The following is a 26,885-nucleotide window of genomic DNA, read 5'->3' on the forward strand; positions in this document are numbered from 1 at the left end:
GGAAAATTTTAGAGTTTTGCTTGTTGGATTTATCCATATAACAAACATCGTGTGTGTGAAATATAAATGATTACAGCAGATGGCACGGTCAGAGTCAATAGAATTGTGTGCACAAGAAATAGCTCAGATCTCAAACGAGAAGTCTGAATTACTATAATTGTAAAATAGCTACAGTAGAATGGAGAAGGTCATTTACATTATGTTAACAAATATAGGGGCAAATTCTTATCCTATGAAAAAGCATTACATGGGGGGGAAAAAAAGAAAGAGAGAATTCAGTGAATAGTTACCAGAGGACAATATACCACAAACGGTTTTTAATTCTATTCCAGCAGAAAAAACAATAACAACAAATTTCTTTCTCTTTCTACTTCCCACTTCATTCAAAAGAAGGGACAACAATAGCATCTGCTACACTTGGCTAGCATCTGAGATGAGGAAATAGCTTGTGAATGACAGGCATATAGGGTCTCTTACAGAAAAAGTTATAGCCCTGGAACTAGAGATACCAATCGAATGTTATGTACCAATATAAATGAGGTATATGTAGCTTATTGGAAGATGCCAATTGCCATGGGAGATAATTTTCAGTGGCATGGAATGGTTGTCACCAGCATGATTCTAAGCAAAGATGATCACATTTTTTCCCTAACATCTTTCCATCTCTCTTTTTATTTGCATTTCTAACCTTTTCCCCAAGTTTCTACTAGAGTTTAGCATCTTAAAGCTTTTTTCCATCCCCATTTCCAGTTCCCCTTTCATCGGGGCATCCCTACTGAGACATATTCTCTCTTAAAGTAGCCCAAATTGCTAAATTGACTCACTTTCACCTCTCTTAATGCCCCAAATCTCCCATTCTCTCAATGGAACTAAACATCAGGTATATTAAATATGTGACATGCTTAAAGACACTTAAAAATATTGAATTAAATGAAAAAGATTATCTGATAAAAGTAATTCACAATTAAGTTCAGAATTATAGTAATGATGAAAAGAAGTGAACTAGTTGTCAAAAGTCTGGTTTCAGCTCTTCCCTTAAATTAATTTTGTGACCTTTAGGTTAAATCATTTATAAGGTCATTTACAGCTGTTTCTTTGTGAATGACAGCACAGGTGTTATGTGCATTTTTAAAGGGCCCTTCCTAGTTGCCCCTTATCTAGTCAGTCTCCTCATTTTTCATGTTCTAAATACAATAGTCTATTTTTTTGAACTCAACTTTAAAAAGGTTTTTGAGTGTGGACTATACTGGGAACACCTCAAACAGACCAAAATAGGAAAAGACACCCATCAAAGATATAGTACTAAAATGATTATGGAGAAGAGCACTCAAAAAACAGTTTTTCATGAAAATTAACAGAATTTTTAATCTATCTTTTAAAAATTCTTTCATTGTTAAATAAACTCAACTGAGAAATTTGGGAATCTTTAAAGTCTGAATGGAAAGGGAAACATTCTATTACATAGTTTTTATTTGTTTAGATGTATTTTGTGTCATATAATATGGGTGTTTTCCACAGTGGAATATCAAAAGTTTTGATTAGGTACATATTCACAGGCAGGCTAGAACATTTTAGGTGATTTTGCAGATATGGGAAAGAAAAGACATTTTATATGTAAAATGCTAAATTCATCAAAGAGAGGGCAAAGTCAATGAGAAAAACCTCTTCTATTATATTAAACTCTGTACTTCAAATATAAAACAAGAAGTATTAGTGATAATGGCAGGCACAGTACAGAAGTGAAGAGGATTTTATAAGTCCTTGATTAATTACATGAAATTCAATTCACTTCACATCAACACATTTATTTATCATTACTTCATTAATTAAGCAGTTAAGTTCTACCCATATAACTCCCACGCCAAATGCAATATTTGGCAAGTCCTTTCATAAGCGGTTTCAGGCTATCTTTCCAGTCTCATTTAACCTTTATGTTCTATGTCAGTCAGGCAACTTAATTTCTCAGTACTCTTCTGCCTCTAAGATTTTAATAGGGTTCCATGCCTGGAATGCTTCTTTTCCTTATAAAAAGTAAGCTCAGTGAGGACAGTGATTTTTTTTTTTTTTTTTTTTTTTGGTATTTGTTAGCATCTATAACACAATTCTTTGCACATAGTAGGTACTTTTACATGTTTGTTGAATTTAATTCATTAAATGTACTTTGCTAAGAACAGAAATACAAACACAAAAATAAGATTCCTCTTCACTTTCTCTTCTTAAAATCCTTCAAAGTTAGCCTAACTGTAACATCTTATAGCAAGTCTTTCCTATTTTCTCTAATTAGCACTTTCCCCTCTCCTTTTATTATGTTACATTGATTTATCTTTGTACATGTTATATCTTCCCAGAAGGCAAGCTGTTTAAATTTTTTTTTTTTGGCTTTTAATTGGAATTAAATAATGGGACTTTCACTAAGCCATGATCCTGAGGTCATTTTGGGTAAGTTTGATATTTTGAACAATAAGAAAAATTTATGAAATCATGTGAAGTGTGATAAATTTATGTAGTTTATTTTGTTAGAAAAAATTCTAGAATATCAAAAAATCATTGCAGCCTTTAAAATTATAACTTAAGATCATATATAATTATCTGTCCATTTCCTCATTGGGATGATTTATTCTAACTTTTTTGATTCCTCTTATTTGAAAATGCCTTTAACAACTGTGTTATCTCTTTCTGAGCATTCTAAGTAGTGGTCAAATTTAATCTTTTAAAGTAGAATTGTTTTCTTGAAGCATTTAAAAATGACAGTTCCAAATTTGTTGACTAAGCAGAGTAATGATTTTTTGGGTCAGAATACTAAAGTAAGTATCACAAAAGTAAGGAGACTAATTTTATGGACTACCACACATAAAGGCATCAAGTAGTTTCCAAAACTGGAAGTGTGTAAAATTAATAACAAATAATGGCAATAGGATCAGATGCCTCTCAATTACTATAACACAGGGGTTCTCAAACTATATGGCCCATGGGCCAGATGCGGCCTGCTGAGGATATTTATGTGGCCCACCAGGTTATGGCAGATTGGCTGAGGGGTGGAGACAGAGTGTGAGTTTTCATTTTTACTATAGTCCAGCCCCCCCAACAGTCTGAGGGACAGTGAACTGGCCCCTATTTAAAAAGTCTGAGGACCACTGCTATAACACAATCTACAATGGTGTGTTCCAGACACTAGCACAGTGTCTAAAACATAATAGATGCTTAGTAAATATTTTTTGATTGACTGATATAAGATGCTATAGTTTTTAATTAAGCTTTTCACTAAGAAGTTCAATGGATTCTACATGATATCAACTAATTGTAATAATTTGGACATTTGAATATTTAAAAATATTTGGAGTATGTATTGTCATGATGAAAACAAAATATATGTGATTGAACTTTTCTCTTTCATTTGAATGTCCATTGTCATAGGACATTAAATTCTGGTACTACAAAAAGAAGAAAAAAAAATTTCATTCATAAAACTTCTTTTCTGGTATTTTTTAAAGCATTTTAACAATCTCTAGCATTTTATTCCCTAGTTTTTGGTAACAGAATGCCCTACCTTATACATATCCTTTGTATATAAATATCAAGAGCAAGAATTAAATGCCTCTTACATGAAAGGAAAGGACCCTTCTTTCCCTCTAATTATCAATACCTTTAAAAATGTCTTTTTTGGGATCTTGTTCATGTTTTATATACTTCAACTCTTTACTTTTATTTTCTCCACTTTTCTCCAAAGGCAACCATTACTTTCAAACTGAAATATTCAACTGTTCTCCAGAAACTCAAACTGTCACTTCTTTCTAGAGATCTGGATTCTACCACCAAAGCTTCATGTTCAAGCCTTCCCCATTGCTTAAGATCTCTTTTCCAATTGGAAAAGAGAAGGTTCCTTATTCTCAACAAGTAGAGTAGAAAGAAGTTCAAAGTGCTGGTAAGTTTCCCTGTAGCAACAATAATAGACTATCTCTATCCATTTAAATAGTACCCATATCAAATAAATTAAAAAAAAAAAGAATTTGGTAAATCTCTTTGAAAAACTTCTTTCTAAAAACACTTAAAATAATCCTCCCTTTTATGCTATTATAATCTTCTATTTTGTACAAATATTTGCAAGAGACTTTATTTTCATGCTTCATGGTAAACTCCTTAAGGAGAAGAAAGATATCTTCTCTGTGTGTCTATCTTCCCCAGCACTTAGTAAAATGCACAAAGTATGTACACTTAAGTAGATGTTTACTGAACTGAACTGAATAATGGATTAAATTGGCCTTTGTGGTATGTTCTCAGAATCTAACCATTTAGAATAATGCTTTTATATAAAAATATGCTGCAGGTTCCAAACAATCAATTTAGAAATGAACTTTGAGTCATAATTCATTAGTAAGTTGGAGCCTTCATGTTTTCCTTACCTTTCATATATAAAAATTATTTTCATTTTTGATTAAAAAAGTCAATTAGTCTCATTCTAACTTCAATCTTCCCAGTCTCTCAGTGCTTTTTATATCTTCCTCATGTTCTAGGGGTTCTCAAACTACAGCCTGCAGTTCAGATGTGACCCACTGAGGATGTTTATGCAGCCTGCCGGGTTATGGCAAATGGGCTGAGGGGCAGAGACAGAGTGTGAGCTTTTGTTTTTACTATAGTCCGGCCCTCCAACAGTCTGAGGGACAGTGAATTGGCCCCTTATTTAAAAAGTTTGAGGATCACTGTTTTATACCTTTCTCATGACTCTTTCTTGCCCTTAACTTCTTTTCAAAATTCTTCTTTTAATTCTTAGATACGCATTAATTTTTCTTGAGCACTTTTCACTTCTCCTTTCTATCCTTTTCTCCTTTCCATTCCTTGCCCCAATTTGATTCCTTTGTAGTTAAAGCTAAAATTTAAAAATTTGTCATTTACACATATTTTTCTTTTCAGGTCCAGTTCCAGTTTCTCTAACTGCAACATTTAGTATCCTTTGATAGTTTCTTTTATTCCTCCTGCCTCCTATATATGATAATGAACCTCTCTTTCTACTCCATCTATACTTTCTCCCTTGGCAATTCCATCTACCCATATGGAGTCAATGAATCTGGATGGTCTAACTTTTCTATTTGTAATGATGGCACTACTAGCTTCTTGGTCTTTCAACCTAGAAACCTCAATTTTTTTCCCTTTAAGTTAATGATGACTTAAAACAAACAAACAAACAAACAAAAACAAACCAGATATTTCCTCAGAATCCTAAATCTCAACATTGTGAACACATGATAGGGTATACAACATTCAGTATCTTTAATCTCCCACCTCGCCACTGAGAAGGCAGGTATGTTCCTGAGAATCATTCTTCACATTTCATTCTTCCTCCTCCAAATTAAATCATTCAACAAAAGTTATCAATTGACTTCAGAAACAGCTCTTGTATTCATATCATTCTTTCTGCCCTTCTTCAAGACATCTTAGTTCAGACCCTTATCTCTCACTTATATATTATTGTTAATAGCCTACTAATGAATTTTGCTCTTTCCAGTTTCTCCTCCTTTTAATGAATCTTTCATACTGCTCCATGCTTCATACTAAGGCAAGCTTCCTTGTTTACATGTTTCACTCCTATCATATATATAGCAAGAATTCTTAACCTAAAGTTCATGGATACCCAAGACATCTATTTATAGGTTTCAGGAGGTCATGATTTTTTTGTACCATTCTGTTTACTATTTTTTTCCATATAATTTTTTCATTTGTAATTTTGTTATATACCTGAACTTAAAAGTACTTATATATGCACTTATTCTAAGAAAGGATTTATAAATTTCAACAGATTGCCAAAGGTGTCCTTGACACAAGAAAAAGGTTAGGAATTCCTAGCCCAAAGAATAAAATGTCATCTCCTCCTGACAATCCACACTTTCCACAGTCTGGATCCAATCTATCTCTCCAAGTTGATTTAATTCAATTCCTCTTCCTAAAAACTACACAACACAACAATTCTTCAATTCTGTTTTACTATTTCTTGCCTTCATGAAACATCCCCTACATGTCTGTTGAATTGTTTTCTTTTCATTTAATACCCAACTTAGATATCAAAATCTCCATAAAGCCTTCTTTGTTAACCCTGAGCTAAAATTGAATACTCTCCATTTCTCTTAACTCTACTTTATTTTATATTATCTTCTTGGACTCCTGGAATAATAGAACTTCATTTGATTACATAAGACATTCATGCTATAAATATAAAAGTCTTTATCAGATCCAACGTGTCAAGAGTTTGTAAAACAACAACAACAACACAAAACCAATGTTTAATGTGCCCATGCAATTTCTTGTTAATATCTGATACTAATTAGGGCAAAATTAGAATCAAGATTATACATCTCTCTTTTTGAGGCCTTCTCTTGAGTTTATGTATTATATCACACGGAGCTTACCTGCAGTGAACAACCATAGGACCAGCATCAGGAGGGTTACAGGTTTTGACTCGTCTCAAGAAAGCGAGAAAAGGTGTTGGATGCTCTGGTACCCCGTGATCTGGCCATGCTGTGAACTGGAACTGTCTCACTTCCCTTTTTTCGCTTGAACCATTCTGTTAAATGAGAAGACTGGTTAAAATGACCATTTCCCAAGCCTGGGGCTCCAAAGAAAAGACCTGAGTCAATGTTGGTAATAGTTATATCTCCATTATTAACAGGTATCCTTTTGGAGGTTCAAGTAAACATCAAAGAGTGGGAAATATTTTCTAGGAAAAATATTTCTTAAGAGATAGAAATTGCATTTTCTGGTTCAAATATCAAGAGAGCTCCTATTATATCTCTAAAAAGGAGCTGGCAAAGAATCTGAGTTTTTTGGCTAATTCTTCATTCAACTAAACTTTTGTTCAGAGCGAGAGCTCCATATTTACTGTGATAAACCTCCAGACAAAGAGAAAAATTGCACAGCGATAATGGAAGAATTATTTCATTCTTCATTGTTGCCAGTAGGATCAAGATTTAAGTAAAGCCTTAAGAGATCTGATTTCTCAAAAGAAGCTTTCTTTAAATAACAGAAAAGGGAAGAAAAGGGGAAAAACACACCTTGTAAAGTGCAAATGTTCGAACACAGTATGTTGCCAATTCCACAGTATCTAGCAGCGTCACCTGAATCAGCCCATATGTTTCTGTGCCTCTGCTGGGCCAATACTGGTCACATTTTACCTACAAGAAACATATATTATGTCTAATTCATGTACTCATCAATTTCTGTTAACTTTTTCAAAGCCAAGTAAAACTAAGTACACAATCAGATTTCTTGGAATTCATGTTTTAAAAATCTTTGCTGTGTCTTATTTCACATTAGACTTTTTTTTCTCCCTTTTTTGTGGAATACTTTTTTTGGTGAGTCCCAACATAACAAAATTGCTCCTTTGGTGCCAGTATAAACCAAATTTCTACATCAGAAATAATACTGAGCAGTGAAACATTCAGTTGCCCTGGAGAAAAATAAAGTGCAATTGTTGACTAAAATAAGCAGAGAAGTAGTTAAAATTTTGAAGTGCAATAAAGAAAAATATAATTTTATTCTCAGTTTAGTGTTATGAAATACATCAGGAAATTACATTTAGGCATTTAAAATATATGGTTGCATAGATTAAGGACTCATCCATAAAATTAAAAAAAAAAACAACATAAGTCATTACATCTTGGGCAATCACAATTTCTAAATGTGCTTGTTTAGAGAAATGTGGAAATAATATGTAAATCTATAAAATGATAATGCACAATACAAGAGTGTACTTATTTTTTTCTGAAATCAAATGATTTATTTTGGTTACAAATAAAATTTAAGTCTATTATGTGAAAAAAAAGTTGCTAGTTCTTCAAAAAGAGTCTCAGGGGATCCTATAAAACCAATGTGTGGCTTAAATAATTTAAAATCCTGTTACTTGAGATGAATGAGATAACTTTCCATTGAGAGTCTGAGCAAAAGCACATAAAATACAATTAAGCCAATGTATGGCCAAAAAGTGTTCTAGGGTGTGCAATAGGTCTCAATTGTGCTGCATTCATGTACTGAAGGCCTTTGTCATATACTAAAGTATATAAAAAAGAAGATAGCTAGATAAATTAGATAGATAGATTGATCTATCATGGACCAGAATATATATATGACCTTTAGTTCAGATCAAAACAGAAAAGCTAATGTCCCAAGATTAACTGAGGCTGATTTCCCTTGCTTACATTTTATTTTTTGATAATTTAAAACTATGTAGGATCTTAGAAGCCATTTCTTCCAACCCTCAGATTTGATGATGAATCCTTATATTTAGCAAAGTTACAAATGTTAAACAACTTTGTCCAGTGGTACATTGATAATAACTAGAAGAGTTGAGATTCAAAACTCCATCCTTAATAAATGCCTATTGACTTCGTTTGATTTGTTGACTGGCTATTCACTAGAGATAAAAATAACAAAAATTCAGGTAATTGAAATTAATTACAAATTAAATTTATTCATACCTTCTAATGAAGTAAGGCTATTGGAAAGTGTAAGAATCTGTCCCTCTGTGAAGGGAGATTGATCAATTTTTTTTATTCACTAATTTAATTTTCTTCCCTATAAAATTGTTGTTAGAGTCAAGGCTGAGTTGGACAAAGATTATGTTTCCCAGGATGTCTGGGCCCAGAACACAAATGTTCTTTAGAAGAGAAGAAGGAATCCATTTCCATAAAGTTGTGTGTCCAAAGCACAGCTACTGATTGGGGAGTGAATAATTCTGGAAAGATGGAGGAATAATGGAGATTACCATCAGATTTGTGCTCCTGTAGGCACAAGGATTGCAAGAAAGAGTATTGACAGGATCAGGGAAGATCACAGAGATAACATATACTGGCTGGTCACCTGGGAGGGATAAGTTGTGCCTCAGTCAAATTAAATGACAAGGTACCTTGAGCTCCTAAGAGAAATGAGCATTACAAAAATAGTATAAATATATATACATATATTAGATTTAACATATTTCTCCCATGTTTAATATATATATTGGACTACTTGCCATCTAGGGGAGGGCATAAGGGAAGTAGGGGGTGAAACAAAGGGTTTTGCAAGGGTTAATGTTGAAGAATTGTCTATGCATGTGTTTTGAAAAATAAAAAGCTTTAATTAAAAAAAGAAGGAAGGAAGGAAGGAAGGAAGGAAGGAAGGAAGGAAGGAAGGAAGGAAGGAAGGAAGGAAGGAAGGAAGGAAGGAAGGAAGGAAGGAAGGAAGGAAGGAAGGAAGGAAGGAAGGAAGGAAGGAAGGAAGGAAGGAAGGAAGGAAGGAAGGAAGGAAGGAAGGAAGGAAGGAAGGAAGGAAGGAAGGAAGGAAGGAAGGAAGGAAGGAAGGAAGGAAGGAAGGAAGGAAGGAAGGAAGGAAGGAAGGAAGGAAGGAAGAAAGAAAGAAAGAAAGAAAGAAAGAAAGAAAGAAAGAAAGAAAGAAAGAAAGAAAGAAAGAAAGAAAGAAAGAAAGAAAGAAAGAAAGAAAGAAAGAAAGAAAGAAAGAAAGAAAGAAAGAAAGAGAAATGAGCAGAGATCCCAGCAGGAGCAAATTTCAAATAGGTTGCCAAACTGTTGATTTTGATGTCTCAAACCCAACTCATGCAGCTATAGTAAGACAATGTGCCCATATTTCAATCTGAAGATGCCAAGAGGTTTGCCACTTCCCTCCACTCTTCCAATACATCTACCATTAACATTTTATGTATTGAAATGTATTGAAAATAGGTGTCTAAAATTTATGGTGACAAGTTATGTATTAATTATGAGTATTAAAGTCCATTGTAACTTTTTTTTTAAAGTCCCCAATATCATAGAAAATCCAATTTCTCTCCAGAATATTAAAGGAAAATTATGGTTTCAGGAAATTTTCCCATAATTCTGGAAAGAAGAAAGCATTATTAGCTCTTTATACTAACTTTAAAGGAAACATGTGTACACAGAGAAGAGAGATATGAGGGGAAGTAAGACTAAGCATATGTACTTTTTAATAAAAAAAAAAAAAAAAAGGAAAATTAACTCACCTTATCAGCCTGATCATTTAAAAAAAAGTTTTTAACATTTTCTACCTCCAAAACCTAATGGAAATGAGTAAAATTGGCCTTTTTATGTATTCCTAAGTTGGTAGTCTGATTTGAGCAGCACACCTGTACATAAAGGCCTTTTCCTCTCAAAAAATGTTTTTAAAATGTACCACTCTAAAAAATATTTTCCCTGAAAACATATTCAGGCACCTATAAATGTGCAGACTTGGAGTCTCACTGGCAAGATTAAACATTTCAATCTACACTTATTGGAACAGAACAACTTTCTTCAGCATACAAAGGCCTCAGTACTTTGTTCCCTGAAAGCAATCTCTGAGGATCGGACACAGGAATCACCTGCCTCTGTAGAGCTAAATTTGGGACTTGAATCAATTGACAATATTCCTTTGAGTTTTTCCTTTCTAACTATACCCTAAACAAATCATTTCTGATTTGAACATTAAAGAGGCAGTCTGAAGTGAAGTGAGGGGGAAAAAAGGCACAGGAGAACAGGCAAAATGATTTTTTCTAATTAGCTAATGCAAATAGAGTACACTATTTTCTTTTCCTCTCTTAGTTTTTATTTTTACCCACTCTTTCTTGGAGATGCTCTCATGAAGTATTTCCTGGGAGAGTTACAATTTGTTATTTCTAATGCTCAGGGATGACTGTTAGTTAAAACAAGAACATCACAAAAGCAACAGCAGGAGCAGCAACAGCAGCAGCAACATCAAGATCATAACAGCAAGGTAGTTTCTAGATTTAGTACATATGAATTGTAAAGTGGGAAATACATACACATATTGATTTTAGTCTTTTTCTATTCGATTTACATATATATATATATATATATATATATATATATATATATATATATATATATATATATATATATATATTGCAAACACATCCGAAGTTCTTAGGTTGCATTAGGAAATCATATTGCCCAGAATGAAAGCTGTGATAGGAATATTTTAGAGACAAGTGAACTAGCCTTGACTGTTGAATTTTCAATCTGAGGTTTCACACTTTGAAATTGGTAAATCAGTGCTTTATCATGTTAATTGACAGACTTAAGAAAGTGATGGAGAAAATTTTACATCTCCATGAGCACGCATTTTTTTTTCCTCTTGTAGGGCTGACTTTTAAATATTTGCCAGCACACCATATTTGGAATATTGTGTTCAGTCCTTGTTAGTGTACTTTGAGAAAATCATCAATAATCTAGAGCTTATCTGTAGGAAAGAGATCAGGATGATGAGAAGACTTTCAACTTATATCATAGGAAAAGTAATTGAAAAACCTAAGGATTTTAAACCTTGAGGAAAGAGAGACACATGACTGTTTTCTTCAAGCATTTGAAAGACTGGAATAGAATTATGTTCCTTGGCTCCATATGAAGAACTGGAAACAATGTGTGGAAGTAGCAGATATGAGGAAAAATATCCTAACAATTAGAGGTGTTCCAAAGTAGAATGGAGATGTCTTAAGAAGTACTAAGTTTTTTGTTTTTTTACAGGTGGTCTTCAAATAAAGGCCAGAGAAGCCATGTCAGTGATGTTATGAGAAGGTTCAAGTTTAGAGACAAGGAAGACTGAAGTCTCTTCCAACTCTCTTTGTGAAATTCAGGAAGACTAGAAGCAGTGACAATTCCTTTAAGACTATGTCTTCAGTCAAAATAACTGCATAGCAGAATGGTGTATCATTAATTACTCATGTGGATCACTGCCTGGTCAATTCAGCCATGCAGCTGACATACATAGAACGCTGAACCAAGTGGATATGTGGCAGTGGTGTCTTATTCATGACTAATTATAGACTCTATTCAAAACCTCCTAAAAGCAACTATTGTCAGAACAGTTATCAGAATGCTTTAGCCTCATAAAGAACTATTTGCACTCTGTCACTCCATGGATCTTCAGTATTTTCAATAATACAAAGACTTTGCTCTTACTTAACACCAGGGAGAACTTCAATGAGTAGTCATGTTACTACATCACCTGAGGGAACTTTTACTGCTTTCCCTAAACTGAAGAAGATGGAATTCTTTAAATAGCTTCAGGAGAAGTTGTCATAAGAATCATGGTGTCAAATGTGATTTGGAAGATGCCAGCAAAAAAATCTAAATGAGATGGTTACTTAGTTCTAACTTGGTAAGTTCCTTCTCTCATAGAAGTCATTTTATCAGAGAAACTTAGTACAGTGGTAAAATGCTAGGGTTGAATGTTTGTTGCTTCCCTTTCCAATCCATAGCTTTGAACCCTTATGAAAGCATATAATTCATTCATTCACTCAAAAAGTTCCTTGTCTATGTCAGATGCCAGTTTGCTATAGTGATAATTTGGAGTCAAGGAAACAGGATTTGAAGTTCTGCCTTAAATATTGGCTATGTGATCTAACCCCTTATTGTCCCAGGAAACTCTTAAGTTGTAGAATAGGTACATATCTATATTAATCAATGTACTTTTTTGGGGGCCTATGCCAAAAAATTATGGGTTAGATTCTCTAACCCTACTTCTACTCCCCCCAAAAACATAACAGAAACTTTGCAGGGTTTTAAGGGGACAAAGACAAAATGAAGCATCTCCGATTCTAAAGGGGAATACATTTTATTAATTTAATATTTAATAAATGTTCACAATTCATGGTATATGACTATATTCTGGCCCTCACTACCATGCAACAAACCTTCCATTCTAACATTGTTGATTCCCCTTAATTACTGTTCTAAAACTCTTCTTCTGTCTTCAACCTATATCAAGATATATGTTAACTATATCTTCCATAGTTACAAACGACAACTCAGTTGTGCATTTTATTGGGAAGCATGAGGTCCTTCTGTGAAGAGAGCCAGCTAACTGGTACAATGGATAGAGTATTGAGCCTGGAGTCAGGAATATTTGAGTTAAAATCAGAGATCCAATGGATGTCATCCATTAGATCTCTGACCATGTACAGGTTGCTTATATGTTTTCTGCTTCAGTTTCCTCATCTATAAAATAATTGTAGTATGCTTTTCTAGAGCCCCCAAATTGAAGTGCCAAAATATACTATGCTTTCTAGAGCCCCCACACTGGGGTGCCAAAATAGACCATATGGACTAGATCTCTGGAGGATCTTGGGACCAGCCCGAGTGCTTGGTCTTAGTGGAGGAGTGATGAGGCTGGAGACTCATGAGGCTGGTCAAAGATGAAGTTCTTTTATTTCAAGTCCTCTCAGCCCCTAAATATCTTAGTACAAATATATCACTACAGCATACTGAGCATGTGCTAACTATAATAGCATTACATCACCACAGCACACTGCTAATGTTAACTATAAGCACCCTACTATTGATATGTAAATTCCACTTTACAGTAAGTATCCCTTGCTTCAAGTAGAACACAGGTGGCCATGCCCTCCTTGGAAGGGTGAGCCGGAAGGGGAGCCAAACCAGATATTGTCAGCAGATTCCCTCTGGACTGAAGGGTCTTATATCTTACCCAGAGTACCTCTATGCAGCCCTCTATGATAATAATAACAATAATAATAATAAACATTAATAGTAAGAACAACACCTATTTTTCAGGGTTATTGTAAGGATCAGATGACATAATGTTTGTGTAGTGTTTTGCACAATGCCTGGTACATACTGGGGTGCTTAATAAATGCTTGCTTCCTTTTAGGAAGCACTACAATTCTCTTCTTTCCCCTTCTATATAATATCTCTACAATTGTTCTTCAGTATTTTAAGTAAACTTTGTATCATTAACAGCAGGGCAAGGATTGTGTCCTAAGCTTACAAGAGATGTTTAATAATTATTTGTGAAATTATTTAATTCTCTATTGTGCTTCAACTAGCACTCTTATAAAAATGACTTCCAAATCTCTATTTCTAACCTCACCTTTCATTTTTAATTCTAATCATGTTCTTATGACTGTTTGTAGGACATCTAACTGAACTTCCCATTATTATTTCCAATTTCTTCATTACCTCACCATTTCTGCTCGTAGTATGATAACCTTGTCTTTCTGTGTGAAATCTAGGTGTTTTCTTTGAATCTTTGCCAAAATCTGTGTGTTCTAGAATCAATGGGAGAGTCAATGAAACTAGACATGGAATGGTGAATAATTATATCTAAAAGACTTCTTTCAGGCTTGTAAAAATATATGATTTTCTCTCCTTGTTTCCAGCTTGGGATAGGCATTTTTTTCTTATTTGGATAACAAATTTGCCTTGGATGATCCCCTCTCCTCCAGGGAAATGCCTTACTTCTCTCTCCTGATTTCTCAATGATTGCTGATGATTGGCCATATGCTCAAGGTGGGCCTGAAAGGTTATAAAACCCAAATCTGTACTTTACAAGGAAGGATCTGTTTTCTATGAGAATGCTCATAAATCTCTTGACTTTTAGTTTGGCTTCCTACCTTTTAGCAGTCATCAGGACCCTGAAGAAGGGTATACCTTTCCTAAGATATCAAGAGAATTCCTAATACTGGGAACTTAAGATATCAATAAATCTAGACCACTTTGTTTATGGATAAGGAAAACAATGGTAGAGAAATATTAATTAATTGCCCATAGTTCCCTATAAACTATATGGATAGAACTATATTTTCTTGGTTTTGGTCATTTTTCCATATTCTAGATTATGTTCCAAGCTCTATCCATAAGAATTGAAAATAGGGAAGACCAACAGAAATGTCAAAAGCTTATAAATTCATTGGTATGGATGCAAATGCAGTCTGGCTCCCCATATAAGGTTTTAACCAAAACAAGTTTCAGAATGGGCATAATAACAACAGGAACATCTATATAAGTGCTTACTATGTCCCAAGAACTTTACAATTATCACTTCATTTGATCCTTACAGCAATCCTGATAGGTACAATTTACTGATGAGGAAAAATGAGGTAAAGAGAAATTAAATGAGTTGTGCAGGTCTCAAAACTAGTAAGTATCTGAGGCTATCTTTGATCTGATAGCCTTCCTGACTCCAGGGCTCTATCCACTGTGTTACTTGACTGTTATAAATGATAATTGGTAAAGAAAGCATGAGCTGACAAAATAATAGAGCAGTTGGAATTTTCAAATTGGAACAGATAACATGTTAACATTTAGCAACTTGAGATAAGAGGGGACAGTGGGCTACTGCTGCAAGACCCCTGAAGATAAAGGCTGATGAGAATTCTAATTGCATTATATAAATATGTAAGAAGTCAATATTGGGGAAATAGATTATGTTATCAGCCATTCAGCAATTCAATTTAATAAATGCTAATCAAACACATACTCAATGCAGGGTACTGCCCTAGACCCTGTGGGAGATGCATACTTAAAATAAAACATGTCTGTTACCCTCATGGAGTTTAAAATATTAGGGTATAAGACACCAATCTAGAAAGCTGTCATATACACTATTTCACGAAAAAAATATTTCATGAAATGAACAATTAAGTATAATGTGAGTTTGTTCACAGAATTCACAGGAAAAAAATAACAAGAGTAATGCAGTAAGGAAAGCCTCTAAGGTAATATGGAATATGGAAGAGAAAATCGGATTTGGAGTCAGAGCACTGATGTTCAAACCTTTATATTGACTCTTACTACCATCTATATCCTTGGCCATTTTCCATCTCTATGAAAGTCAGTTTCCTCATTTATAAAAAGAGAGAACTAGTCTAAATGAATTTAAAGTCCCTCCTTACTCTTGTTATGATCCTGTGATCCAAAAGGAATTTGGAATGACAACATATATTATATTCTCTTCCCCACTTCACATTTTAGCACAGATACAAAAAGCAAAGCAGACACCTCTTTATTTCATTTCACTGTTAATTCTTGGGAGGGGAACAGATTAACAGTGAATGTTCACAGTTATATGTCCTTGGAAAAATTAACACTGTACTCTGGGTCTCACTTTTTTTTGGTGGTTGAAAAAGAGTTTAGAGGAAATTATTATATCTATACAAAAACATACATATACCTCTGTGTATGTATATATATATATGTATTTATAAACATATATAATATTTATAAAATTTTATATAAGGTCTTTTCTTATATATAAAGTTTAACATCAGGCTCCAAATACCTGGATAGCATAGGGTTAATCCATATGCTTTGAAGACTCTCTAGAACAGAAGATTGCTGTTCTAAATTCTGTGTGTGTGTGTGTGTGTGTGTGTGTGTGTGTGTGTGTGTATACACACATGCACAAACACTCTCTCATGTAGCGGGTGAGGGTGGTAGAAAGCCTAGGAAGGAGAGACACTAACAACCAGCAAGAAATTGGTGGCATTCTTTTGTTTTTATCTGACACTGTGTCTGTTGAGAAGGGAAAAGTAAGAGTGTGTAACTGGCTAGATAAGGAGCAGAACATCCTTTAGGCTGCCAGCATCATTCTTTGTGTTGCCAGTGTCCTATTTACATTAAGCATCCACCACTTTTCAAAAACAAACCCATACATCATTTGGAGACCAAAGGCAATGTTTGTGCTGCTGTTCCTCCAATTTGCTTAAGGAGAGAGCAGTTTCTGTGGATCCAGATAGACATAACTTTAGGCAGCAATTGGAGAAATTAAATGCTCAAGGCCTTAGGTGCTTCCATTTCTATTTGCAAAAGTACATGGCCTTGACATTTGGAAAGCATTTGCTCCCCATTAAACTTATCGAACCCAGACTAACTTGAAAGACCAAGAAATAGCTTGCTTGGACCAAAGCTGTATATCCCTTTCCAAGTAGTGATAACTACAATTATCTTATTAATAGTTTCAAATGGAGTCCTCTTGAATTTTAATTTGCATAGACTTAATAATCAGAAAAATCTCAAGAATATATTCAAGGGGAAAACAGAATGATTATTACCAAGAGCAAAAGAACATTAAAAGTCCCCAGTTTGTTTATTCTTCATTTTACAGAGGAAGAAACTAATCCCCAGAGAGAAAAAAAAAATACAATCATTTATCAAGCACCTACTATGTGCTAAAAAATCTGTACTATGAGCTTTGTAATTATTATCTCATTTGATCCTCACAATAAGAGGTTGGTACTATTATTAGTATTCCCATTTTACAATTGAGGAAATAAGCAGGCAGTGATTAAATAGCTTGCTCAAAGTCACATAGGTAGTCTGAGATTGAATTTGAACTCAGGTGCTCCTGAATCTAGGAGTAGCTCTTTACTAACTTGGGCTTCCAAGGCAGCTTATAAAATGAAATGATTTGTCTAAGATCATACTACAAGTGGCAGAGCTATTACTTGAATCTATTCCATTAATCTAGGCTACTCTATGAGCTAATGAAATAAGTGAATAAGATTTAGAAGGATCAGAGAAATAAGCACTTCTATAGATGGATAATTATCTTAATAATGACCAAAAAATAGTATTCTTTACTTGGCTTTAGAACTGGCACTACACAAGAAAGATCTGGGACCAAGTCTGGGATTATCCAGTATCCACCCAAAACATATATCTTGTGTTCTCTCAGCTAGCAAGTATATCCAACAATAGGTGATGTGCTTTATCAGTTTCCATTTGAAATCCATCTCAAAACTTTGAACCCACTGGCATTCCCAGCTGCAGTTCCTGTGGCCACAGAGTGACATTAGTAAAGGTGACTTTGTGATGTCACCCACAATAAAGAAACATTTAAAGTGGTATGAAAACCCATTCTCTTCCATGAGGAATTGATAATGGAAATATAGAGATCTTCTCCAAACTTCATTTAAGTCATTCCAATGTTCTCTCTTATTAAAAAAAAAAAAAAAAAAAAAAAAAAGAACTGAGTTTTACCATCTCTTTTTACTCTTCCTAGATTAAGAATAAGGGCTAATCTAACAGTGCAATGAATAACCAAAATGTAGATGATGAAAGAGAAGAAAGATAAAGACCTTATAGAAGTCATAGATTGTTTAATAGCCTATACCAGGAATCACCATACAAAATCCTACTTCAAGCTTCTTGTTATAACCAAATCTGGTTCAAATAGTGCTTGAAATCTTAATAGTCAGCTGCCAACAACAATATCCGACCACAAATAACACTCTTTGAATAGAAAAAGCAGTTCTGGATACATACACACTTTACCCTTCTATGGGGTTTTCATTTTTTCCAAACTGACTTTTACTTCTCTGTATGTCTGCCCAGACCAATTTATATGCTGATTGGCATGCCACGTAACATGGAAACAATTAGGGAATTAGGGACCACATTCTAGGGCACAAGAGTCAATGAATTAGCCTAGAAGAAGGGGAATCTGGCAGTGAGAATGGAAATTATGAGGAAGAAAAAAAAAATAGCCCATCAGCAAATAACCTCACATCACAAAGTTAATATGAAGGATTTAAATTGCTTCATATTTTCAATGTAGCTCAGCTGTGGATACTGCAATATATTTTCATAATCATCTGTTTTTACCTAAACCATATACTGAAATTCATATGCGAAAGTGAACTAATACTAATCTACTAACAGATAGGCTTTTGTTTGATATTGTTTTCTGTTAAGTCTAGAATTAGGTTAGGTGGAGGAGGAAACAAAAATGTTTAAAACAATAGAGTGTAAAGGATTCTAGTGAAGAGGGTGTTGAATTTGGAGTGACGGGACCTGTGTTCAAATCTTCCCCCTGCCATTCACTACATACCCCTGAGCAAGTGACTTACACTCTGTGCTTCTCAGTTTCCTCATTAGTCATTTCTTTATATGAGATGCCCTTCTAGGTGCCTTCCAGATCTAAATCTAGGCCATCCCTTTTTGCAAACCAATAAAAGGATAACTAATTCAATGCGACATCTTCATCTGATAAACTCAAATGCTAACCTTGTAAGTATGCTAAGAAGGGGTTAGAGAAACAGGGGACTCATGATAATTAAGCCCCTCTCTCTTTGTCAGCTGAGGCCCAGTGTGCAGCAAAGGTTAAAAGGACTGGTACTAAACTATGGGGCTGAATAATAAAGCAAGGAATGGAGAAGCTGGGCAGATGCAGAATTGAAAGCGTGAAAATGGTAAAAGATCAGGCAGGGAATTTTCCAGCCTCATCAAATAAATACTAATCTTGGACATGTGCAAAATTAGGCAGAAAAGCTGCATGCAGTGGAGAACATAACATCGTGGAATAGGTGATTATCACTACAGATATTTCATGCCTAGATTGTATTTTTGTCCTGCACTACTTCAAGTAGCATTGTAGAAAGACAGCATTTTTTTTCCTTTCCCTGGATTTCTGAAGGCTGGGGACTGATTGCCAAGTTGCCTGAACCAATGACTCCATTCTGGGACAGTTGTCTGAAAGGGATAGGGAAAACAGCAGCAGTATCATATGTTCTCAGCCACTGGCCCTTCGTGACATAATGGAATGGGGCTCTAAATGTGGGACTGTAGCTGAATTATGTTTAATGACTTTGTGAAACAGGATTTACAATCCCAGGGCATAGAATCCATTTCACTTCACAGCCCAAATCAGTAAGGCAGGGCCTTAGGAAACACCAGGGTCGCCAGCTGGCACATTGGATAGAGTACCAGGCCTGGAGTCGGGAAAACACATTTTCTTAAGTTCAAAATCTGGCCTCAGACACTTAGTAGATACATGACGCTAAGCAAATCGCTTAATCCTGTCTGCCTCAGTTTCCTCAGTTGTAAAAGAGTTGAAGAAGGAACCGATAAACTACTCTTAGTATCTTGCCCAGAGAATCCCAAGTTAGGTCAAAGAGTTGGACTGGACTAAAAAACCGCTGAATATAACAACTACACAAGACTACAAAAACCTCAGGCTCCTCATTCTATTTCTTCTTCATTTCCTCTTCAGTATCTCTCTGTAAGTTCCACACTTCTTTCTTTCTTTGTAAACTTCATGTATAGTCTCTACTCATTCTTAATCTAAACTGGTTCCTGAATATTGGGAAGAATAGTATCCTAGACAAAGCACTGGACTTGGGAATTAGGCAAAGTTTGAGATCCAGTGTGGGGTGACAAAGGATATGTCACTTAATCACTCTAACTTTCTCACGTGTAAAATGTTGTCATTCAGCCAATCCAGTTCTTCTTCACCCCTTTGGGGTTTTCTGAGCAAAGATACCATTTCCGTCTCCAGCTTATTTTATATATAAGGAAACTGAAGGGAACAGGATTAAGTGACTTGTCCAGAGTCACACAGCTAGGAAGTGTGGGAAGCTGAATTTGAACTCAGATTTTCTGAACTCCAAGCCCAGAGCTCTTATCTACTTACCTACTTGTCCCAGGTGTAAAAATAAAGAATAAAAGTCTGGGGAGTTCACTAGTACTTGATAAATTGAGTCAGATGTTCTTAAGTCTTTTACACTTTCATACAAGTAAAATAACTGATCCCTTCCGGGTGTACTTTGCATTTTAATGAGACTTTAAGAGATACAGCCTAAGGTGGTGGATAGAGAAACTGCAATGGAATTCAGAAGACCTGAATTCAAATTACATTTTAATGGGTAAGCATATTCCACTTTCCAATTCAGGATAATAGAATAAAGTCTCCCATCTTCTTTATTGGAGTTATAGTTAGGCACTTTGACTTCTATACAAAGAAGGACAGTGTATAAGAGGCCCTAGGTTGATAGAGAGCCAGTGCCAAAGCCAGGAATAATGGGGTACAAGTTAAATTTTCGGTGATCATGGGCAATACCCTGAAACACTCAGAGTTTAACTGTAGAGAAGGTGCCAAACTGAATTAGCACAGGGACCTTCCTCATGCTTGAGTTCCTAATATTAGTGAAATCACAGGTTCAGTCCTTAGTCCATAAAAGAAGTCATGTCTCTTTAAGTGAATTGCTCTCTAGGGGTCTAGAATGGATTCAATCTATTTGTGACTGCCATTCTTGATATAGGAGAACCATCTGTATCCAGGGGTATGCTGCTTTAATAATTTAATAGCTGCTTCTCCAAAAAACCCCAAACACTTTAAAGTTTAATCTGCAATATTACCATTTTCTCCATCATTTTTGTAAGTTCACATGATCAATAAAACTATTAAGTCCTAAATTGTAGTATTAGCTAATTTCTGAAATATAAATGCTCATGCTACATTGTTAGCAACTGACCAGAGCTTGTTTTAACATACCCCCTATCCGTCTCTATTGTTTATTAATTATCAATTTTTTTCCAATGCAGGCTCATTTTTAGGAGGGCATTGATATGTTGTTAGAAAATGTCTAAGTGAGAAAACCAGAATGGTCAAAGACCTTAAGATAGACTATAACATATAAGGATTGGTTGATGATACTGGAAATGTTTTGTCTAGAGAAGAGAGCACTTATGAAGGTGACTTGATAGCTCATTTCAAGGGCTGTCAGATGGAAAAAAGATTAAACTTGCTTTCCTTGTCTCCATTTGGCAGAATTAGTAGTAATGAATGGAAATTGTAAAAGGGGCACATTTAGATTTGACTTCAGGAAAAAAAAAAAAATCACCCAACAACTGCTTAATAATTCTAGCTGTTGAAAAATGGAACCTTAAAAGGATATTGGTTCACTATAGTTGGAAGTCTGCAATAAAACACTAGTAGACATCTTTTATTAAGGGGGTTCCAGTTCTTCTATGGATTCGACTGGGTAGCGAGTGAGATTCCTCCTACTCTGAAGTTCTATGATCCTGTGAGAAGCCACCATCCCAGCTATTGAATATTCTAGGATTGGGCCTTTAACTCATTGCTGTATATTCCTCTACAGAGTACTTTTGGGAACTTGGGAATTATTGTAACTACTACGGAATAAAAAGTGAACCAGACCCTCCTTCTAATTGACCACCTTAGACCACATAATAGTGGGGAGGCTTAAACTTCAAATGGCAATATGCAATCAGCTGGAAGTCTATTTTGTTACTTTTAAATAAGCTTCTCTGTCTATGAGCAAAGGTAGTCCTGCACTGTTAAGATAAACTACGAATACTTAAGTCACAATACCTTGTGCTGAGTACAGCTCATTAACATCTGATGTTGTCAAAGCTTTGGGAACCAGTAAGAATTAATTTTATTATTAGATGCAATTAGTGAAGAAAGGGACAGAATTTCATTTGGTTATTTCAAAACAAGTTTATGTGTATGGACAAATGAAGGTCTGCAATGTCAAGATAAAATGAGCATTTTTGTGAAAATGTCTTCTGCAATAGACTGCTTATTACTAAAAGGCATCCCTGGGCAGAGAAGAGAGTACAGGCTGCATTTTCAGCACTCTTTGAGTTGCTTTAATTTTCTTCTATTTTCAGTTTATAACATAGAAAAAAAGAGCAAAATCTATTCTAAAATGGGCACAATCTAATTTCTATTAAATTAAAACTTTGATATACCATCATAATTTCAAGAAACCATTCAGAGTTTTCGTGAAATTAAATCCCTTTACAAGGAGTGAATGTTCAAGTAAGCAAGTAGAAGTGGATCATGAATTCTTGTTTTTGTTTTGTAGGCAAGTAGGGTTAAATGACTTGTTCAGAGTAACATAGCTAGGAAGTGTTAAGTATCTGAGGTCATATTTGAACTCATACCCACTTGAATTCAGGGCCAGTGCTCTCACTGTGCTATCTAGTTGTCTAGGTCATGATTTCTTTTTCTTTTTCTTTTTTTTTTTTAACTTTTAATTTTTTTGTACATGAGGCAATTGGGATTAAATGACCTGCCCAGGGTCATACAGCTAGTATTATGTGGGTAAGGCCAGACCTGAACTTAGATCTTCCTGACACCAGAGCCAATACTCTATCCACTGTGCCATCTAGCTTCCCCTCATACATTTTTTTAAAAAGAAGGTTGTACAGAGAATATGATGTACTCAGTGGGATTACCTTCAGAGTCTTAGAAGTTTTAAAATTAGCTCACTTAAACATCATCATTCCTTCTGAATATCTTTGACAAGGCTTGACTCACTTTCAAAAGATTTTGTTGAACCTACTGAACTTCACACTTTCTGAATTCCTTGCCTTGATACAGAAGCTGTAGCTCGTTACTATTTTCAGATCTAGATTTCTCCTTATGAATCCCTTGTGTAACTTTTGCCTCTTCTCTAACTTAATTTTCCATATATATGCTATAAAAGTTTCTTGGTCGAATTATTACAGCTAAATCTCTATTTCCAGTAGATAATTGTAAGACTTCCCACTTTGCAAATTCAAATGAGAATGCAGTAGCTGACTTTCCTTTCATTGTGATTTTTTTTTTCTCCCAATCTCCCAAAGCATCATCACTCAGGCTTCTAATCTGCAGTTATTCAAAATGTGAAGGGTGTGTGTGTGTGTGTGTGTGTGTGTGTGTGTGCTTCTGTGTTGAAATTTAACCAGAAAATCTCTACATTTCTGATGATAAAAACTCACATTCATATTGTGCTTTAAGGGTTGCAAAGCATGTCTTCTATGTTCTCTCAGCTGCTCCTCAGAACAATCCTTTAAGGTAAGTGATAACATTCCATTTTAGAGAAAAGGAAACTGAGGCCCAAAGAAGTTGCTGAGGGTCATGAAATCAGAGAGATCTAAAGTGGTAGTTTATATCAGGTCTTCCTGACTAAAAAGCCCAAACACTATGTCATAGTGCTTTGGTCAAGCATCTTTCTGATTTATAGTGTAAAAGAAAAAAAAAAAAAAAAAAAAAGATTGATTACCAGATAGCCAAACTTCTGGTGATCAGAGTGTGTTCACTTATCTACTCAATCTATATAAAAGAATAACATGACATATTGAATCTTTTAGTAAAATCTTTCTAGGATGCATTTTGTTGGTATAGCTTAAAGTGCCTAGAGTCACATTCAGGCCATCAAGGTTGATCATCAGACTACTTATGCCAATATATGGTAATATAATAGAAACCCATTCTTTGATATCAACACATCAGACAAAATTGAACCAATCCAAGTATTCAGAAGATCTTTCATTGTTCTGGTTGTCCCAACTCATTTACTCCTAGGGCATCCATGGAATTAATTCAAAAAAAGAGTCTCTCTCAAAGTACTTTTGTCCTTTTCAAGACTTTGTTTCATCGCAAGGCAAGTAGAAAAAGGTGAAAACATTACAAAATATATTTTTAAATTGCATTCTGTTAAAAGCTTGTCAGTTTTTGCTCAAGATAAATTTTAGACAGATGTTTAAGTTGATCTTTATTTTCTCTAACCGTGTTGTCTATCTCCTTAGATGTTACTTCTGGAAATCACACATCAGAGTGACATGAAAGCATTCCCCCATTGGGAAACCCAGTAGAATTTTAATGAATGTTTGTATCTATCAAGCACTGCTGGTTTCACTTTACAATTGATGGCTGTCTAAAAATTAAATCTCAGAGAAAGGTCAGATAATGAGTTGAATAAAATATAACATGGATGAGGAGCCAAACTTGCTGTTTTCTTACCCTGGATCTTTCCTCCAATTTTGTCATCATGACAACAGTTGCTCCTCTTTGCTCCCACATCATCCTCCAGAAGTCTCCAAATGTTTCTGGGAGTGATCCTTGGGTTGCTATATAGGCATTTTGTTTTCTATAGCCATCTATGTAGTTGGCATTGACATAATCACTTCCTGGTATCCCTGCAAAGAAAAATGATTTTGTTAGCTAGGTGACTGGTTCACATGATGAAACTACAATGAAATGTGAGATTAGTAGAAGTGCCAAAGCTATATAGCCTGTGAGATTCTGTAGGATTCTATATAGATTCTATACTTGAAAAAAAAACCCCAGCATCTTTAAATTGTATAGTAAAAATCCATAATCATAGTACTGATTATTCCAATCTTCATAATTGACTCATACAACTATGGAATATCAAAGGTATTTAATTAATGTTTGCTGAATGCTTGCTTGACTGAATGACTGATTGCCATCTCTCTCTCTTTCTCTCCTCTTTATATATATATAAAGTGTAATCACTTTAATGTCTGCAAAACCTTTTTGGCTTAGAAGAATCTGGTAAGGTAGGTATTAAAACTCCCATTTTGCAAATGAACAAACAGAACACAGAGAGTTTCAATGACTTGCTCATTGTCATAGAGCTAATAAGTGTTAGAGGTATGCCAGGTGTGCCAAATTCTAAGAGTAGCACTTCATTTACTAGCTCCTTGTGTCCTAGTGTGACCATCAATTCAAATAAAATTCTTAAGAGCTTAGGGGAGGTATCATTGCAAAATCAAGAAAGCATCTATAAAAGACAATGATCATATTTGGTCACAATCTTTTGTCATGTTCAGGATTTTTTTCTCTCTAGAAGTCAAAGAACAGTTATTGTCAAAAAAAGATGATTGAATGATAAATAAAAAGTTGAACAACTAACAGTAGCCAATTCTTTCTTTCATTTTTTTCTGGCTTTCTCTATAGCTTTTTCCTTTGTGCACAAAATATACACAAACACATTTGCAAAAGAGAAACAAATAATTAACCACATTGTTCACTCATCATCTGACCCCATCCTGTCCCATAGAAAAACAACAAAAAAAATTAAAACAACCTAGTGAAGGTTGTTGTACTCATTGGCAACCACTTGTATTTTTATTTCTAATATTTTCCTGATTCCTGTGGTAAAACTGTCCTCTCAAGAAAAAGTAATATAAGTCAGATGTCAACAAGAGGGTCCTGAGACAAACACATGGTATGAAATATCACAAACACCCACTGGACCAAAAAAGGCCTTTTGAGCAAAGACAAAAATATGCCCTTGGTTGTAACTTTACTCAACTATTACTGCTATTCATAAAACAGGCAGAGCTCTGGCAGCTGTTTCTTGATGCAGATTCTGTGGCTCTCAAACACTAAATGACTGTGACTAGATATTGCAACCAGTTGTTTTAGGTCAGGAACTTCTGAGCCAAGGCCCAGTCCTGCTTCAGCAAAGATGGCACTTGGAACTCTGAGTATGGTTTGGTTCTTAGTCAAGAGTCAGTTCACCTGGATGGCATTTATTTCTACTTGATTGCATGAAAAAATCTCACATTCTCAAATTTCCATTTAGTAGTTACTAAAATTAAAAGACTTCCTACAGAAGATTTTGGCTAAGAGCCTAACTCATCTGTCAATCAACTGAGAACTTTTTTTTCCAAGAAAATTCAGAGTAGAGAAATCTGGGTTAATGACTCAGAAAATACATCTGCTGGGCACTGTGCCATACTTTCCCCCTTATCAAGGATAACAAATGTTTCTGTATAGAGTATTTGAAGAAAATAGAGGTCAACATGAGATCTATACCTAAAGGAAAGGAATCAGATGGAGCCAACACTTGCATAAATTCCAATCAATTATTATGTAATGAATTATCTTTTGGCATCTGTTGAGGTTGCATAGTAAGATTTCTCTCTCTGTCTTTCTGCTACTCTCTGTCTCTGAATCTGCTTCTCTGTCTCTGACTCTCCCTCCCTCTCTCTTTTCTTCCCCTTTTATTTTTCCTCTATTTTGGAAAAGGGGTGACCAGTGAATTCAGTGTTTTGTTTATTTTTTTGGATGGTCACATTTCCTATTGCGAAAAGCAGTCCAATAATTCTGAAGGTTATTAGACAGAAGATGTGAATTCTGCAGCAAAATTGCTTTAAGAATCTGGAAATTTTATCCAAAAAAGGAGGAAAATTTTGTTAATTTAATACACAAGCAATTTCTTTGAATATTTCTAAATATTTTATTATTTTAGGTCAGAGCCAAACTAGGTTCATGTCCTAGCTCAAGCAATTGTTATTTCTTTTGAAAATCTATTTATTTCCTTTCTGGGACTCAGTTTTTTAATCTATCAAAATGAGATTATAATAACCTTTATTTTTAATCATACATTTGTTGAGAGAAAAATGTTATAAGCTATCAAATGTTTTATGAATGTGACTTACTACTATCTTTTAGACTGGAAGTCAAGAAAACTGAATTAATGGGACATTAATGCATTGCTGGTGGAATTGGTGGAATCCAACCATTCTGGAGAGTAATTTGGAACAATG

At 34.8% G+C, this 26,885-nt stretch overlaps 1 protein-coding gene across 1 annotated transcript in view; it reads right to left on the reverse strand.

Moving 5' to 3' along the window:
- Positions 1-26,885, reverse strand: part of PTPRD (protein tyrosine phosphatase receptor type D) — a 2,806,204-nt gene that overhangs the window by 46,007 nt on the left and 2,733,312 nt on the right. Inside the window, 3 exon segments of the mRNA XM_074282898.1 lie at positions 6,399-6,553; positions 7,041-7,160; positions 24,328-24,503. Of these exon segments, the coding sequence (XP_074138999.1) occupies positions 6,399-6,553; positions 7,041-7,160; positions 24,328-24,503 (451 nt within the window).

Source organism: Sminthopsis crassicaudata, chromosome 1 (genome assembly GCF_048593235.1).
Source record: "Sminthopsis crassicaudata isolate SCR6 chromosome 1, ASM4859323v1, whole genome shotgun sequence".
NCBI lineage: Eukaryota > Metazoa > Chordata > Mammalia > Dasyuromorphia > Dasyuridae > Sminthopsis > Sminthopsis crassicaudata.